Consider the following 15,769-nt stretch of genomic DNA (forward strand, 5'->3'; position numbering starts at 1 on the left):
GGAAAATAATCTAAGGATATTTCCCCCACCGGGATTTAAGCTAAGAATGGCAATTAATCTGTATGCCAGCTCTGCAGGCTGGTGGTGGCCACCCAGGGCCCTACACTGGGGATTCTCAGGTGGCATTTAGCGCATCAGGAAAAGGCTCTCTGACTGATTAGGGATGCCTATTGTGGGCACAGAAGTGACAGTGACGTCATGGATCCATGCCACAGGACAGCCAAAGAGCAGTGGCCTTCCCATGTGATTCTAGCAAGAGGGAAACTCAGAATAATGAAACCATCCTGGAAACCAGACTGTGGACAAAATATTTTATTATGTTTCATTCTCCATGTGACAAAAAGGCCCGGAGAATGCCCATCCCAGCGCGCTCAGCACCACGGCCTCCGAAGTGCCTTACCAGCGCCTGCCACCCAGGTGGCGCCCTTCCTGCCCACCTGGGCCAGGAGAAGCCTGGCAGAAACACTGGATTCAGAAATGACCTGAAGAGGTTTTCAGTGTTTTTATCTGACAATGTGGAGACCAGGGAGCTCCTCCTCGAACTCCCAGTGAACACACAGCAGGCACACGGGCAGGGTTGACGTTACCCTGCTTTGGACCCAGCGCCAGGGCAGATTGGAATTAGCTGGTGTCAGTCAGCAGTCCACTGCTCCCTTCGCAGGCAGCTGCTGAGGGGCCCCAGCCAGGAGGTAAGGAACGGAGTACTCAGATCAGGGAAAGAAGGGATTCTGAGGTCTTCTCAGCGCCAATGGCTGAGCACCCACCCAGCCCACAGCATAAGTGGAGAGGAGGCCTTCTTTCTCTTCAGTAAATTCACTCCCATGGGTTTCTAGATGGTTGCCTTCAACAGTAGCACAATGAGGCTGTGGTCAGGTGACATTGGCTCTGGGGGGAAAGGATGAAAAAAATAGCCTTAACCTAACCAGGTTATCAGTCAGCAAGATCTAAGGGTCAACAACCCACTGAGAAAATCATTTCTGTGAAGCAACCATGGGCAGAGGATCACCAGGAGAATAGATGTGAAGGGCGAAGAGATGGTCTGGGTTATTCCTAAATGTTCAAAAAAAGATATTACAAGAAGAATATATCTTCTTTCCTTGAAATTGAATTTCCTAGGAATTGAAAGTAGATCAGTGAGGTTTGGAGCAAGAAGGTCACAGCAGGAGGTAGACCAGAATTATTCCAGGAAGCTTCTGGGACAGCGGATCCTGGTCTGTGGGTAGCGGATGGCCCAGCTGGCATTGTGGGCTTCCAACAAGCTGAAGAGCTGACTGCTGACCCAGGCTGGGACTCTACTTCTTTTCATGGTAGTCTGGTATCTCTCTGTGAACAGATAAAACGAACCACATCCCAAAGCACCACCTCAAGTGGCATTCACTGGGTTTCACACAGTCCTTGGGTCACTCGTATGTGTAATCCTGGGGGACAAATAATGGAGAGGATGAATGAAAAGTAAACGTTCTTCCTCCATGGGAGCTGGTGGGGGGTGAAGGAGAACTCTGCCTCTGCTCGTTGGAAGGATGCTGTAGGAGTTGCGGGTTGGACTCTGCTCCCTGCAGACACTGGAAAAAGTCCCAGCCCTTCCACCACCTACATCCAGGGACACAAGAAAGTCACCCTCCCACCCCCTCGCAGGGACCGTGGGGGCTCTGTGGCTCTCTGATATGGATCACCTCTCACCCCGACCCCAGTCTGGACTCCCGAAGGAGCCACTGGTTCCCACGCCTTCAGAGACTGGACGCTGCCGTCACCTAGAGCTTGACTTGGGCATGAACTCGGAGCTACTTGGTAAATTCAAATCCAGGGCTTGATAAAGGGCCTCGGAAGCTGTAACTCCTTGGGTGAGATGATGAGGTCAGGATGAGGCTCCCAAAAGGTCAATGGGGATCCTTCTCTTCCACCAGAGAGCCACAGCCTCCTGTTCCATGCCTGTAGGCCAAGGCCAGCCCCTGCCTGTACCTCGTTGTCCCAGGAGAGGACTTTCAGAAAGAGGAGCTTCCAACTGGGGTGGTCGCTGCTCTGAAAGGCCAAATCCAGGACCATCAGAATTTGGCCTACTAGAAACTTCTTCCTTCCTCCTGAAGTAGTTAATCAACAGGGTGGTGACAAGTGGTTGGGCGTGACAGCTCACGCAAGCGTCCACCTCTCCAGGAGCTGCCAGATCTTGGCTCTCAAGCCACCCTGCTGCTGAATATTTAACCACATAGAAAGACGGTCCTAAGCTCTTAAATAGGAAGAACGAGTAGTAAAATAGTGCATAAAATAGGGGTTTTATTTTTTTCTGTTTATATTTTCTGTTGTTGTTGTTGTTTTGTTTTTCTATAGTAAAGAGGCACTGATTTTATTACAGGATTTTTTTTAGAAAGCCACTCTCTTCTGGTCACAGGGAGAGTGGCCAGTATCTGAGCACACCTTGGAGAACCAGACTATTCCTCTGCCTTGCCCCAGACAAAACCCAAGGACAGTAGTGCTTCATACAAGATGTTTAAGTATGCAAAATGTGTGACTCCCCTTTTCCTTTTGTAAGAGAGGGCGAAGAGTCAAGAGAGCCGTGAATGTGGGTGCTTTAGTGAAAAGCTAAAGCATTTGATATAAAGCCGCCGTTCCAGGGCTTGTCCTGGGCTCAGTCTTTTCGGCCTCATCCATCATGCCCTTCCCCTGGGTCTAGGGTCTGGCACCATTCACACAAGCCAGCAGGTCTTTGCTGCCTCAGGGTCAACAGCAGGGAGGTTTGCTAGACCTTTCTGACGAAGGCCATCCTTCTTGACAGAATTTGCAGTCACCAAGGCCAAAGCAAAATGGTTTCTTGTTGACTAGAAAATTCACGGACTCATTTCCCTTTGTCTTCTCAGGTCTGCAGTTACCACTGTGGAGCCAGAGAAGAAGAAACAGGGAGGAAGAGAAGAGAAGGAGCTGAGGGGATGCCGGAAGTCGATTGTCCATCTTCTCAATGATGTTTCTGAGTGGCCGTCTCCGGGTCAGGTTCCATGCGAGGCACCAGCAATAGAGACGTGAAGAAACAGTCACAGCTCCCCTAGGACTTTCACGCTGGCTGGGGAGTGAGGAAAGTCATCAGGCAGTTATGATGCAAGGGGATGTGGTAGGGGCTGAGCAGGGGCTGCAGGGGAGAGCCTACAGCAGGCACAACTCATCTTGGCTGAGGCATAAGGGCAGGCTTCCTGGAGGAAAAGACTTGTAGACTAAAGCCTGGATGACAAAGAAGAATTGGTAAAGGACAAGGGGGATGCAGTGGGGTGTGACAAGATGGTGTGAGGTTGGGAGAGTTTGTGCAAAGACCCAGAGGCAAGAGTAAGAATGTGATTTTCAGGATGCTGGTGGTGACGGGGTTGATGACTAAAACTTTACCTAAAGGGCAATGGGGGAGCCACTGAGGACATTTGACGAAGGTAGTCACTTGCTCAGATTTCGTTTTTTAGATCCCTTGGGTTGCAGTGATCTTTTGCAATGAGAGATGAAGAAAGAAAGGGAGTAGGAGGCAGGGACCTGGGGAAAAGGCTGTCCTCCAGGGCTTTGGGAGCCACTGGTGGCTCTCAGACTCATGCTCTGAGTCCAGGAGGGAGGTGGGGAGATGATGCCTGTGACAGAGAGTGGACAATGTGGTTTAAGTCCTCACTTCTGGGCCTAACCCATTGAATTTGTATAGTAAAGTGAAGTACACTTCTCTCCGAGGGCTGCTGACACCACTGGATGGGAAAACAGATAGGTGAGCCCACTATCAACAGGTAAATTCTGTGCCAATCTCAGTTACTGGGCACCTGCTCACTACCAGCCACAGGTGGGCATTTCAGAAGGGTCTTCTGATGACAGAATTGTAGCCATTGTAGCCCCAGAAATGGCAGAGATTAGGAAAAAAATGAATGACAGGGAGGTTTCAGAAAGTCAAGTGTTCATGGCAAAGCAGAGTGTGTCAAGCCCCGGGGAGGTGCAGCTGGCTGGGAAGGAAGGACACTGACCTGGTGCTCAGGGGCTGGGCACGGTGTGGTCCCCACGGATCGCCTTCAGTGAAAGCTCATACCCAAGGAACATGGTGGCGCTCATGGGGAAGCCGCGCACGGTGTTCACCGTGATGCCTCTGAAAAACACCTGTGGCAGGAGGCAGCGTTATCACAGAGGACTGATCCAGACCCCCTGCAGGGCCACCACTGAGGTATGGAAGAAGGACTGGGGATGTTGGCCACTAGTCCCAGGCTGGACGCCACAGAGCCCAAAGGACCCTGGTGAACCAAAACCACCCCAGATGCCCCAGTCATGCCTCTGCCTTGACCCACATCACCTGTGACGGGCTTTTCCAGCCCAGCCTTGTACATATACACTAAATACTGTGGGCAAATTGTTCATCACAGACACCCACATACACTTGCTTAATTGCTGCTCTTTCTCATGTATATACCCACCTGCACGTGTGTACACACACACACACACACACACACACACACACACACGCAAGCAAGCACCAAATTCTCTGGAACCTGGATATCCCAGCTCTGCACCGCCCTCACTTTGCAATGGTAGACAGAGCAGCCAGTCAGGACCAACCATTTTTTTTTCTTTCTTTCTTTTTTTTTTTTTAAAGATTTTATTCATTCACCTGACAGAGAGAAACCACAAGTAGATGGAGAGGCAGGCAGAGAGAGAGAGAGAGGGAAGCAGGCTCCCTGCCGAGCAGAGAGCCCGATGCGGGACTCGATCCCAGGACCCTGAGATCATGACCCGAGCCAAAGGCAGCGGCTTAACCCACTGAGCCACCCAGGCGCCCCAGGACCAACCATTTTGACTGGGTGTCCTCCAAGGGGCAGAGTGGGGAAGAACTCAGGCCACACTTTTAAGACTGTAGATAAGCAGCGGAGACACAGCTTTGGCATTTAACAGCCGTGTTACTTGGGCAAATGGCGAAGTCTCTGGAACTCAATTTCCCAATGGCAAAATGCGGGTAATGATACTACTGAGCAAATATGGCTGCCGAAGGAATAAACAAGATGCTGCTTTCAAAGTTCTTGTACAGGCCTGCCATGCAGCCAGCATTCCTGGAAAGCTGATGGTCCCCTCACTCTCGTTCTCAGTAGCCATCTTTATACAGAGGGGCAGTCAATCTTCAATCATCAGTATGAGTGCTGAGGGTACTGGCCTGTATTGATGACCTGCTTAACTAGCCATTCATACAAGAACCCTGTATCTGTCTTCCATCCTTTCTGTTGCAAGGGCAGATGATAAGATATCTCACTCCCTCTCTGAATCTTCCTGCCCAGTGCTGGGTAGAAGTTGATCAATGTAATATGATTCCAGCCCTTGCCTGGTTTAAAACCTACCAGGGAAAGATAAGCCCCATGTGGGAATTATTACAATATAGTCTAGAATGTGATGACAATAGATCAGGGCTTTGGGGTAGGGGGAGGTGGGAAGAGCCTGTCCTTGAATGTCTTCCCTGCAAAGAGACAACACATCTAAGGGAAACACTACACAAGCATAAATGATCCAGCAAGTGTCAGGAATATGATGTATACCTAGCTGACTCCTGTATATTTACTAAGTGTAATAAATAGAGCTGGTATGGGAATTTTGGAGAAGCAGAAATCCAGCCCTTGTACATTTCCCTAGTCTTCTTGGCTGTGAAGCACTGTGGTGTGAGGGTAGGTACAGGCCACTGTCACCGGCCAGGGCAGCAAGATGTCTTCCTTCAGGCGAGGCTCCTGCCCCCTAGTACTCTGTGTCAGCCTGCAAGACATAGCCTGGTTATGATGGGCAGAGAATGGCCTTTGTGGGCTTGGGGGGAGTCTTGACCCTCACAGGGAAAGGAGTTGATGGACAAGGATCCCCAAAAGGGAGCAAGTGGCTCAGCTAAACCCAGGACTGATTCAGTCAAGGGGCAAGCAGGACACTTGTAGCATCTAATGTCTAACCTTTCTGGAATTCCCCAGGCTCACCCAGAGTGACTGAATAACAACAAGGAACTGGCCCGAGCTCCAAAAGGAAAATTCCATGCTGGGTGCTCATAAACACTCCCTTGTGGGCCTGCGCTTGGCTCTGCTCTGTGAGGCTGAGCCAGGCAGGGCCTAGATTGGAGTGTGGCCCTCCTCTCCCACAGTGCTGGGCCCTATGGGAACCACAGAACACTCCAGACATATAGACATGACCTCCTTCCAGCAGCCCTGGCCTTCTCTGCTCTGAGGCCCAGAGATGGCAAAGTGCAGACGTGTTGGCTTTTACCCTGAGCTTTTGGAACACAAAACCACCAGAGCTGGTCTCTCCTCATGAAGCCTCGATGGCTCCCCACTTCCCAGGGAAGTCTACATCCTTCCCTGGCCTGCCAAGACCCTTATGCTTGGGCCCTGCACTTTCTCGGGGAAGCCTCTTACACCTGAAATTCTGGGCAAGTTAACAACCTGTCATTCCTCCAAGAAGCCAGCTCTCTTCCACCACTGGGTGTCTTCTGTTCCATCTGCTGGAATGTTCCCCAGGCCTGGCTGTATCCTTTAGCAGTTTTCCCAGGGCCACCCCAAGCTGGACCATGGCCCACTGTCTTCTGTGCACTCAGAATCTCTGCCATCACAGCACTTCTCACACTGTCCCTAACTACCCATCATCTGTCTGAATCCCTGTTACTCTCAGTCAGGGCAGCAGAGCTCTGTGTGGTTTACCTTGGAACCCCCAGCATCTACACATCTGAATCCCCAACATTTACACTTCAGAACCCGCAGCATCTAGTGCTTTCCTTGGCCCAGTGGGCCCTTTATAAATTTTATAAATGAACCAGTGGACGGATGAATGGATAGATGGAATGAACGAATTCCTTGTTGTTAAAAGGGAACAGTCTCTGAGCTTAAAGAGTCTTGCTGAGGTTGGTGGTAGTGGGGGATTCTGAAAGTGGCGGGACAGCCCCGGTCCCCAGATGGCAGAACCAAATGGCAGCCGGCTCTGCTACCTCAGGAAATGGCTCTTTCTACAAATGTTCCTCCTCACCTCTCCTTAGTCTCAAGTTCAGTCTCAAGCCACTGTCACAAACCCCCTCCCAACAGCCACCTCCGTGCAGCTGAAGGATACCCACTCCCTGTTCTGGCCTCCTGATCTCGATGGTAACTCTCCCAATGTGTGCAATGGCCCAAGTAGCCCATGACGAATGTCACGGCAGGAAGAGAACAGACTTCTTTTTTGATTTGGGAATGCCCCCAAAGTCCTAGACTTCTAATTCCCTTTATCAAAAAGGCTGCTTTCCTAGTAATCATGAAGTGAGTTACAAAGAACTGCCAAACTTGGCAGTGATTGGGTACAATCACCATTATTCTACTCCTTCCTCAATCTTTATTCCCACTGAGTTTTCCTTCCATAGGGAGGTGGGGACAGGTTGGCTTACCCTGCCTCAGTGTGCCATGGTACAAACAGTTTGGGAATGGATGCACCACAGAGCCAGCTGTGACAGGAGCCATCTACTGGGCCCCCAGAAAAGCCATTCCTCCTGCTGCTGGGAAGGACTTGGAGACAAGCCAGCTGTACAGGGCTATGAGGGACGTTGCTGTCACGTTTCTCTTTGTGTGTACGTGCAAACACATATAAAAACATATATAAATATAACTATCCACATATAAACTTGCACAGAATATGAATGTTTTTGGAATACATTAGAAGAAACTCACAACAGTGATTGCCTTTGAGAGAAGATTGAAGACCAAGGAGGGCCAATTCGGCCTTATATCCTCTTTTACCTTTTGAAACTTCCTTTGTTCATACATTATCTATTTTAAAACCAACTAATAAAAAAATTAAAAATGACTCGCAGTCAGTGAGTGGTTAATCCAAGCTGAATACTGCTACTTCTATCTAAAACCTGTCTCTGAATATAAACTATGGGCCAATGCTACTGAGATTAAGAAATCAATCATCTGACCTCAGTTGCCTTCCAGGACCTTGTTCTTAACAGAGCACAATAATTTTTGGATGAAATAATATAAGCAATATATTAATACTCTGTAGACTTTATAGGATTAGGACACATTAATATTTTGACACATTAATTTGAGTAACTTGACACATTAATATTTTAATTAAGAGCAGACAAGAATATATAAAATAAAAGAGCATCCTGTTTGACTCTTTCTCACATGTCCCTCTGTACACTTCACAAACTGTGTCTCTACTAAAATAATACAAAAAACAAGTGAGGTGAGAATTCTAGGAAGATGGCAGAATCGAAAATGCCAGCAGTCTCCTTCCTTACCTAGATAAGAGATGCACTGACAGAATCCACCTGATGTAACTATTTTGGAATTCTGGGGCTTGTTAAAGGCTTACAACTTCCAGAAGAAGGTCTGGACAGTAAATCTGGTTAATTTCAGTACATTTAAGCTCATAGCAAGGTAGGAGCTACCCATCCTCCACCCCCAGACCTGTGGCAGCAGGTGCACACATGCTCTAGGAGCAAGCTGCACACACAGCTTGTGGAAGCCAGAGAGGACAATAACGACCCTGTGTTGCAAATATTGGAGATCTGTGTTTTGATCACTGATTGCTGTTTCTGATCACAGAAGTGCAAAGAAGAAAGTAGCCATGGTTGTTTCTTCTACCCCCACTGAGGCAAGTCCTTCCTCCTCTGGCCATTGACCCTTTCCCCTGTCATTTTTCTCTTTCCTTTTTCTCTTTTCTTTTTGGAAGCTAGATGTTAAAGACTAGGACATTCAAAAGCAACTTCATGTATGGGAAAGTTGGAAAGTGACCATGCATTCCCAGAGAAAGGCTCAGAAAAGAACTGAGAAGACCTTAAATTTACACTTTGGGCTGATCTTTGGCAAAAACACAGCCTACAACAATCTGAAAAGTGAAACAATAAACAAAAACAATAACAAAACACACCAGACACTGGGGAAAGAGGGGAGAAATCTGATTTCCAGAATTAACACATAATTAAATTAAATTCATAATTAAAGTCTAATCTTCAATAAAAAATAATAAGGCATAAAACGAAACAAGGAAGTATGGTCCATTCAAAGAAAAAAGTAAATCAAGAGAAACTGTCCCTGAAAAAGACCTGACAGCAGATCAAGCTGACAAAGACTTTGGAAGTATCTTAAAGATACTTGAAAAACTAAAGGAAGAGATGAAGAAAGTCCAGAAAATGATACATGAACAAAATGAAAACATCAATATGAAATAAAAAATCTAGAAAGAAACCAGACAAAAATTCTTCAGCTGAAAAGCACAGTAACTGGAATGAAAAATTCACTAAAAGGATTCAAAGGTATATTCGAGCAGGCAGAAAAAAGAATGAGCAAACTTAAAAATAAGACAATGGAAATTACTGCAGTTGAGAAAAACAAAATTGAAGAACAGTGAAAAGAGCCTAGGGGATCTGTGGGAAACTGTCAAGGAAACAAATATACACATTATGGGAGTCCCAAAAGGAGAGGAGAGGACAGAGAATGTCTGGAGTAGTAATAGCCAAAAACTTCCCAAGTTTGGTGAAAGACAGGACTATAAACATCAGAGAAACTTAATGACTCCAAGTAAAATAAACTCTAAGAAACCCACATCAAGACACATTATAATCAAACTTTTGAAAGCAGCAAGATAGAAGGAGCACATTATATAGAAATAATCCTCAATAGGTTTAATAGCAGATTACTTATCAGACACTTTAGAGACCAGAAGTCAACAGGCAGGCCAACATAGCCAAAGAGCTAAAAGAAAAAATGTCAGTCAAGAATCCCGTATCCAGGAAAACTATGCTTTGAGACTGAAGGTCTTATTCCCAGGTTTACTCCCAGATAAACAAAAGCCGAGGAAGTTCATCACCACTCAGTCTACCCTGCAAGAAATGCTCAAAGGGGCTGTGGAGGGTAAAACGAAACAGCACTAGAGAGTAACCTGAATCTGTATGAAGAAACAAAGAGCTCAGTAAAGGTGAATTAATGATGAGAGTGACATCAGCATAATGACAGTATAAAATGTCCCTATCTTGTCCCCACCCCAACAACATAAATTGGGCATCCATCCACTCACACAGGTGCCTCTGTGGGAGTTCTGGGATCCAGGAGCACATCCCGATGGAAGCAAGAGTCCTGCCTGCCTGTGTATCAGGGGCTGGGCAGAGAGACATCAGTACTGGCAGTGGGAGCTTCAGCAGCCCATGGACTGGCTCTAGCCTATCTCAGCTGCAGTCTGGGAGCATCTGGAGAAAAAGGACTTGGCCAGCGTGTGTGTGTGTGTGTGTGTGTGTGTGTGTGTGTGTTAGAGAGAGAGAGAGAGAGAGAGAGGAGAGAGAGTCTGGATGTACTGGAGTGGATAGTGAGCCAAGACTGGAGGGCTGGGGATGAGGCAGCCATGTGAAGAAAGGTCCAGCATCCAGTAGTAACATTAACACTAGTGAAACTACTAACACTAATAGTAAAGCCAAGAACAATGCCTAACTCTTTGTAAATACACTCTATATGTTATACATGAAGTTAAAGTATTTCTTAGATGCCTAATTTAATCCTACTAGCAAATATCCCTGTTGTTCATGGTAGGGGTGATTATCCTTGGAGAAATGGAGGCCCAGAGGTGAAACAGCTTGCCTGGACCTCCCCCACCTCATGAGTAGCCAGGCTGACTTTAACTTGAGTCTGCTGACTTGAAGGGGGAAGTCAAGAAACCTGGAGGGGCCCCCCTGGAGGTAGAACATGCATGACGGTTTCTCTGGAGGATACTAGGAGTTATCACAGGTGGCAATATAGACAGAGATGATTTTGTTTATAGCTTTAGATGCCAAACTTGGAATTCCGGTTGGCATCCTAGGACAGTTCAGACACCAGAAGGGGCTTGGATTTAGACAAGCCCTTTGGGTGCAGGGAAGAGGAAAGAGAAAGGAAGCAAGGCCAAGTTGCAGGCTTCCCCACAGCTGAGCCCAAAGGTGACAGGATGTGGGCTCGAATGGGGTGAGAGAGAAGAAGACAGACCAGGGGACTAGACATTGTGAGATGTGATGACCAATGTGGCTCTGGGACCCCCTACTTGGAGGATGAGGCACCAAGTACTGAGTGAGGAAGTACCTCCAAGCCTTTCCTGATGAGAAGGCAAGCTTTGGTGACAGGGAGATGTGGTTCCAGGTCCTGGTTCTTCCATGTACCGGCTGCATGACCTCAGGTAGGTTACCAGCCCTCTCTGAGCCTGTCTCTTCCTCCAACCTGGGGCATGAACTAGATGAGACAAGGATCCTAAGTAGGGCTTGATGTGGTAACTGCCAGAACTTCAGTTTCCTGATTTCGCTCTCTGTAATCTCATATCCCCCAAAATGTCTGGCCCACCTTCCCGGGACTGACATGACCCCATGTCACCACTGTGGGGCTTACTTTAAGACCTTCCTTCTGGTAACTCTGGGAGATACAATCCAGGACACCTTTGTATTTGTTTAAATAAACCCCGTCAGCTTGGAGTCGACTTTTCACGACATCCATAGGAGTTGCTGTCCCCCAAGAAATTGCTCCTGTAAAGAGAGAGACAAACAGGTGTCAGGGACTGGCTGGTTGAGATCTGTTGGGGACGTGGCTCCCTGCCCCTTCCCATAATTTACAGGCTTAACAGGCTTCTGGGGGACATGGAAAGAGCTCAGTCAGGACCTGTGAAGGCCATTCCTGAACTTCCCTCACCAGTCACTGTGGAACTTTAGAGAAGTCTCCTCCTCTGGGCCTACAGTACTGACCTTTACAGGGTTCCCGTTAGGATGAATAAATGGATGCACACAAAGCATTGAGAACAGTGCCAGGCCCACAGCCAGCGCTTTGTCCGGATGCCTTTATTGGCAGCTTTTACTGGAGAGACAAGAATAGGCCCCACCAATCCTTGGCAGTGCCTTTCCAGGGCACCAAGGGCCACAGCCCAGAGCAAAGGCTGTGGCGGAAGGCTTGCAACTCCCCAGAAACAGAAGGGACTCTGAATACAGAGAAGCTAAACAAACACTTGCAGATAGGCTGCTTGCCAACGAAGGGCCAAGTACTGGAAAGAGCAGGAAGGTCTTTACAGATCTGGTCACTTTTCTGAATATCTAAAACTGAAGCCTCGGGATGATGTAACACTAGGTCATCCTCACTGGAGAAGCTCAGGTGCCCTAGTTTGAGCACTTCTGTGACTTTAAAGGACTCTTGGAAAACAATGCCAGGTTATTGTATAAACATGAAAATTGGCACGTCCTTAGACAGGAAGAGAAAAACAAACTGATGCCAAAGTCCAGGGCAGCTGGTTTGCAAAGTTTAGTAATTGCTGTCCAGAGGCTCCCAAATGATGCCTTAGCCTGTCCTGGATGCACTGCCCATCCCAGCCTCCAGCCACCATGGCCTCCTGCCCATGATCCTCTGGGAATCCTCCACACCTCCCTTCCCTCTTGCCTCCTGCCGGATAATGGGGCTGCTTCCCCTGGAGTCTGTCCATGTACTCCCAGGCGTACTCTCCTGTTCCTCAGCCCATGGGCAAGGGCAATACAAAATGTAGTCTACCTACCGGGCCACTCAAACCTGCTCTCACCAGAATCGAGAATGGTAGGGGCCTTGTCCTCTCAGCCAGCGAGTGCTTAGTAAGCACTTACTAGGATCTGGCAGAGGCCGGACCTCACACACATGAGGGCAGAGGGCGGACACTGGTGTTTGGCAGGTAAGAAATGGGCTTTTTTATGTGTTTGCTGAGTTTTGAGCATAGCTAATAATGGTGATATGGGGGCGGGGGAAGTGGAGAAGAATATCAATTTTCTTCTTTCCAGAAGATCTTTCCCATCAATATCACACATGCTGTGTTATCAGTCTTTTAAAAAAGCATCCCTCTCTTGATTTCCCTACCTTTCTCTGGAGAGAGCTGCATACCACGCTTTCCCATCACAGCACAGCTAAACCCCTCAGACATGTTGTGTGTCCTCAGACTGTCCAATTTCTTTCATCCCATTCTCTCCTAGTCCCACTTCAGTTGAGTGTTTACACCCCTCTCTTCACCAAAATGGGTCTTGTCACAGTCCCTGATGACCTACATATTGCTAAATCCAGGCAACAGGTATAGCAAGTGCAAAGGCCCTGAGGTGGGGAGAAGCCAGGCATGGTCAGGGTGAAGCAAGGAGACCAGTCTGGCTGGAGCAGAGCAAGCAAGGGGAGAGGAGCAGAAAAAAACTGCAGAAGGGTAACAGGCAACTGGATCATAAAGGGACTGAAAACCACTGTAAGAACACTGATTTTCACCCAAAACGAAGTGGGGATACTGTGTGGTTTCTGAATAGGGAGGGTGAGTAACCAGCCCATGGTCACCAAATGAGGAAGAGAGGATTTGAACCGGGATCTTGCTGACTGCAGAGTCCCTGCTATGCTGTCTTAATTAGCTGTGTGCCCTTGGTCACTTAATCTCTCTGAACCTCAGTTTTCTCATCTGAAAAATGGGAAGACTGATTCTTCCCTTAAAGAGTTAATGAAATTCTCACTTTAGAAAGGGTTTGCTGTGTCAACATTCAAAAACAGTGAACCCCAATAACAGATTTCCTCTTCAAAGCTCAGTAATACCTAACACAGAAGAAAGGGTCAGAGTACATCTTCTGACTGGAAGTTCCACAATCCTGAATAGGAACTTGCCATTCCCACAGATCCAGAGGAAAGGAGAGGCAAAATAGAGGGAGACCATTCCCCATTCCCAGGCTTTCCTCTGACTGACTCGGTCTGGCACATAGTAGGTGCTGAATAAAGAATTGTTGGATGAGTGGCTAGATGAATTGTGCCCTTTTCTGGGCTGAGAAGGGCATGATAGGCCTCCCAGTCATCCCAGGACAAGGGTCAGCCCAGGGACAGGGGTCAGTACGGCTGTCCTTACCTGCCATGCCACCGGCCAGCCACACGGCACAGGGGCTGGGACCTGTGCAGGTCTCAGGTGTGATCCACTCATTCAGGAACACATAGGGGATGAAGTAGAGGCAGTAGCCTGGGACATCCCTCAGGAGCATGGCACCAACGCCCCGGTACATCCCTGCCAGGCCCTCAGTCCGCACGATGGTTGCGATGCAATGCACAGGCCCCTGGTAAATGGGCTGCACCCCAAGAGCCACTGCCCTGGGTTTCAAACCAAGGTTGGCTGCAAAGACAGGGAGAAGAAGATGAAAAGTGACCCAGGGGGCAAGAGACTGGCCCATCTCCAGCACTGGAGCCAGCCTGGCCCATTGACAATTTCCACTCCCATGGCCTGTTGGTTTTTATCAAAACTTCTGACCCTAGCAATTCAAACCGAGATTCTCAAGCCCCAGCAGGAAGACCAACATGTGCAGCCAGCTGTACAGCCAGACTGGAGACTATTGCCTGCTGGGTGAGAAAGCACCAGGTGTCTGAAGGGCTTTTGGAAACCACCATTATGTCTTTGTAAGCAGCAGTGACTGCGGAATGTCCAAGATCAAAGATGACCAAGCTGTACCAAACTTTTCCCTGAAGCAGAGGTTGCAAAATCAATGTACTCTGTATGAGTATGTGGATGTGTGTACTTGTGCACAGTGTGGTTAAAAAAAACATACGAATATTTTCTCCGATTCTGTCAGTTGTATAAGGGCTAGTATCCAAAATCCATAAAGAACGTATCAAACTCAACACCCAAAGAACAAATAATCCAATCAAAAAATGGACAGAAGACATGAACAGATACTTTTGCAAAGAAAACATCCAATGGACCAACAAACACATGAAAAAGTGCTCAACATCACTAGGCATCAGGGAAATACAAATCAAAATCACAATGAGATACCACCTCACATCCGTCAGAATGGCTAAAATTAACAAGTCAGGAAATGCAGATGCTGGCGAGGATGCAGAGAAAGGGGAACCCTCCTACACTGTTGGTGGGAATGCAAGCTGGTGCCTCCACTCTGGAAAACAACATGGAGGTTCCTCAAAAAGTTGAAAATAGAGCTACCCTACGACGCATCAATTGCACTACTGGGTATTTACACTAAAGATACAAAGGTAGTGATCTGAAGGGGCACGTGCACCCAAATGTTTATAGCGGCAATGTTCACAATAGCCAAACTACGGAAAGAACCTAGATGTCCATCAACAGATGAAAGGATAAAGAAGATGTGGTATATATATATACAATGGAATACTACACAGCCATCAAAAGAAATGAAACATTTGCGACAACATGGATGGAACTAGAGGGTATTATGCTGAATGAAATAAATCAATCAGAGAAAGACAATTATCATATGATCTCTCTGATATGAGGAATTTGAGAGGCAGGGCAGAGGGTCTTGGGGGGTAGGGAAGGAAAAAAATGAAACAAGGTAGGATCGGGAGGGAGACAAACCATAAGAGACTCTTAATATCACGGAACAGATTGAGGGTTGCGGGGGCGGGGGGTGGGGTAGGGATGGGGTGGTGGAGGGATGGACATTGGGGAGGGTATGTGCTATGGTGAGTCTTGTGGAATATGTAAGACTGATGATTCACAGACCTGTGTCCCTGGGGCAAATAGTACATTATATGTTAACAAAAAAAAAAAAAAAGGGGGAAAAAAAAGCATATGAGATTTGGACCCAGACTGTTCTGGTTCCAAATCCAAAACCCACTACTTAAAAACTTCTCAACCTTGGTAGGCCACACTTTTCAGCCTTTGGTTCCTTAACTTTAAAAAAAGATAATAGGCCAGGGGCACCTGGGTGGTTCAGTGGGTGAAGCCTCTGCCTTCATCTCAGGTCATGATCTCTGGGTCCTGGGATCAAGCCCCATGTTGGGCTTTCTGATCCACAGGGAGCCTGCTCTCCCCTCTCTCTCTGCCT

The 15,769-nt window shown here is 47.7% G+C and overlaps 1 protein-coding gene across 10 annotated transcripts in view; it reads right to left on the minus strand.

Annotated features, from left to right (window-relative positions):
* Window positions 1-297: 297 nt before the first annotated feature.
* SLC25A48 (solute carrier family 25 member 48) overlaps window positions 298-15,769 on the minus strand; it is a 200,034-nt gene continuing 184,562 nt past the window's right edge. For 2 of the 10 annotated variants that reach the window (XM_013052476.2, XM_004744923.3), the window contains 4 exons: window positions 13,822-14,079; window positions 11,337-11,470; window positions 3,975-4,104; window positions 298-3,052 (listed from right to left, as the gene is read on the minus strand). In XM_013052476.2, the coding sequence (XP_012907930.1) occupies window positions 3,982-4,104; window positions 11,337-11,470; window positions 13,822-14,079 (515 nt within the window). In that variant the 3' untranslated portion in view covers window positions 298-3,052; window positions 3,975-3,981. The other 8 variants (XM_045075474.1, XM_004744925.3, XM_004744924.3 and 5 more) reach the window with 8 other exon arrangements.

Source organism: Mustela putorius, unplaced genomic scaffold (genome assembly GCF_011764305.1).
Source record: "Mustela putorius furo isolate JIRA1106 unplaced genomic scaffold, ASM1176430v1.1 tig00000145_pilon_pilon_pilon, whole genome shotgun sequence".
NCBI lineage: Eukaryota > Metazoa > Chordata > Mammalia > Carnivora > Mustelidae > Mustela > Mustela putorius.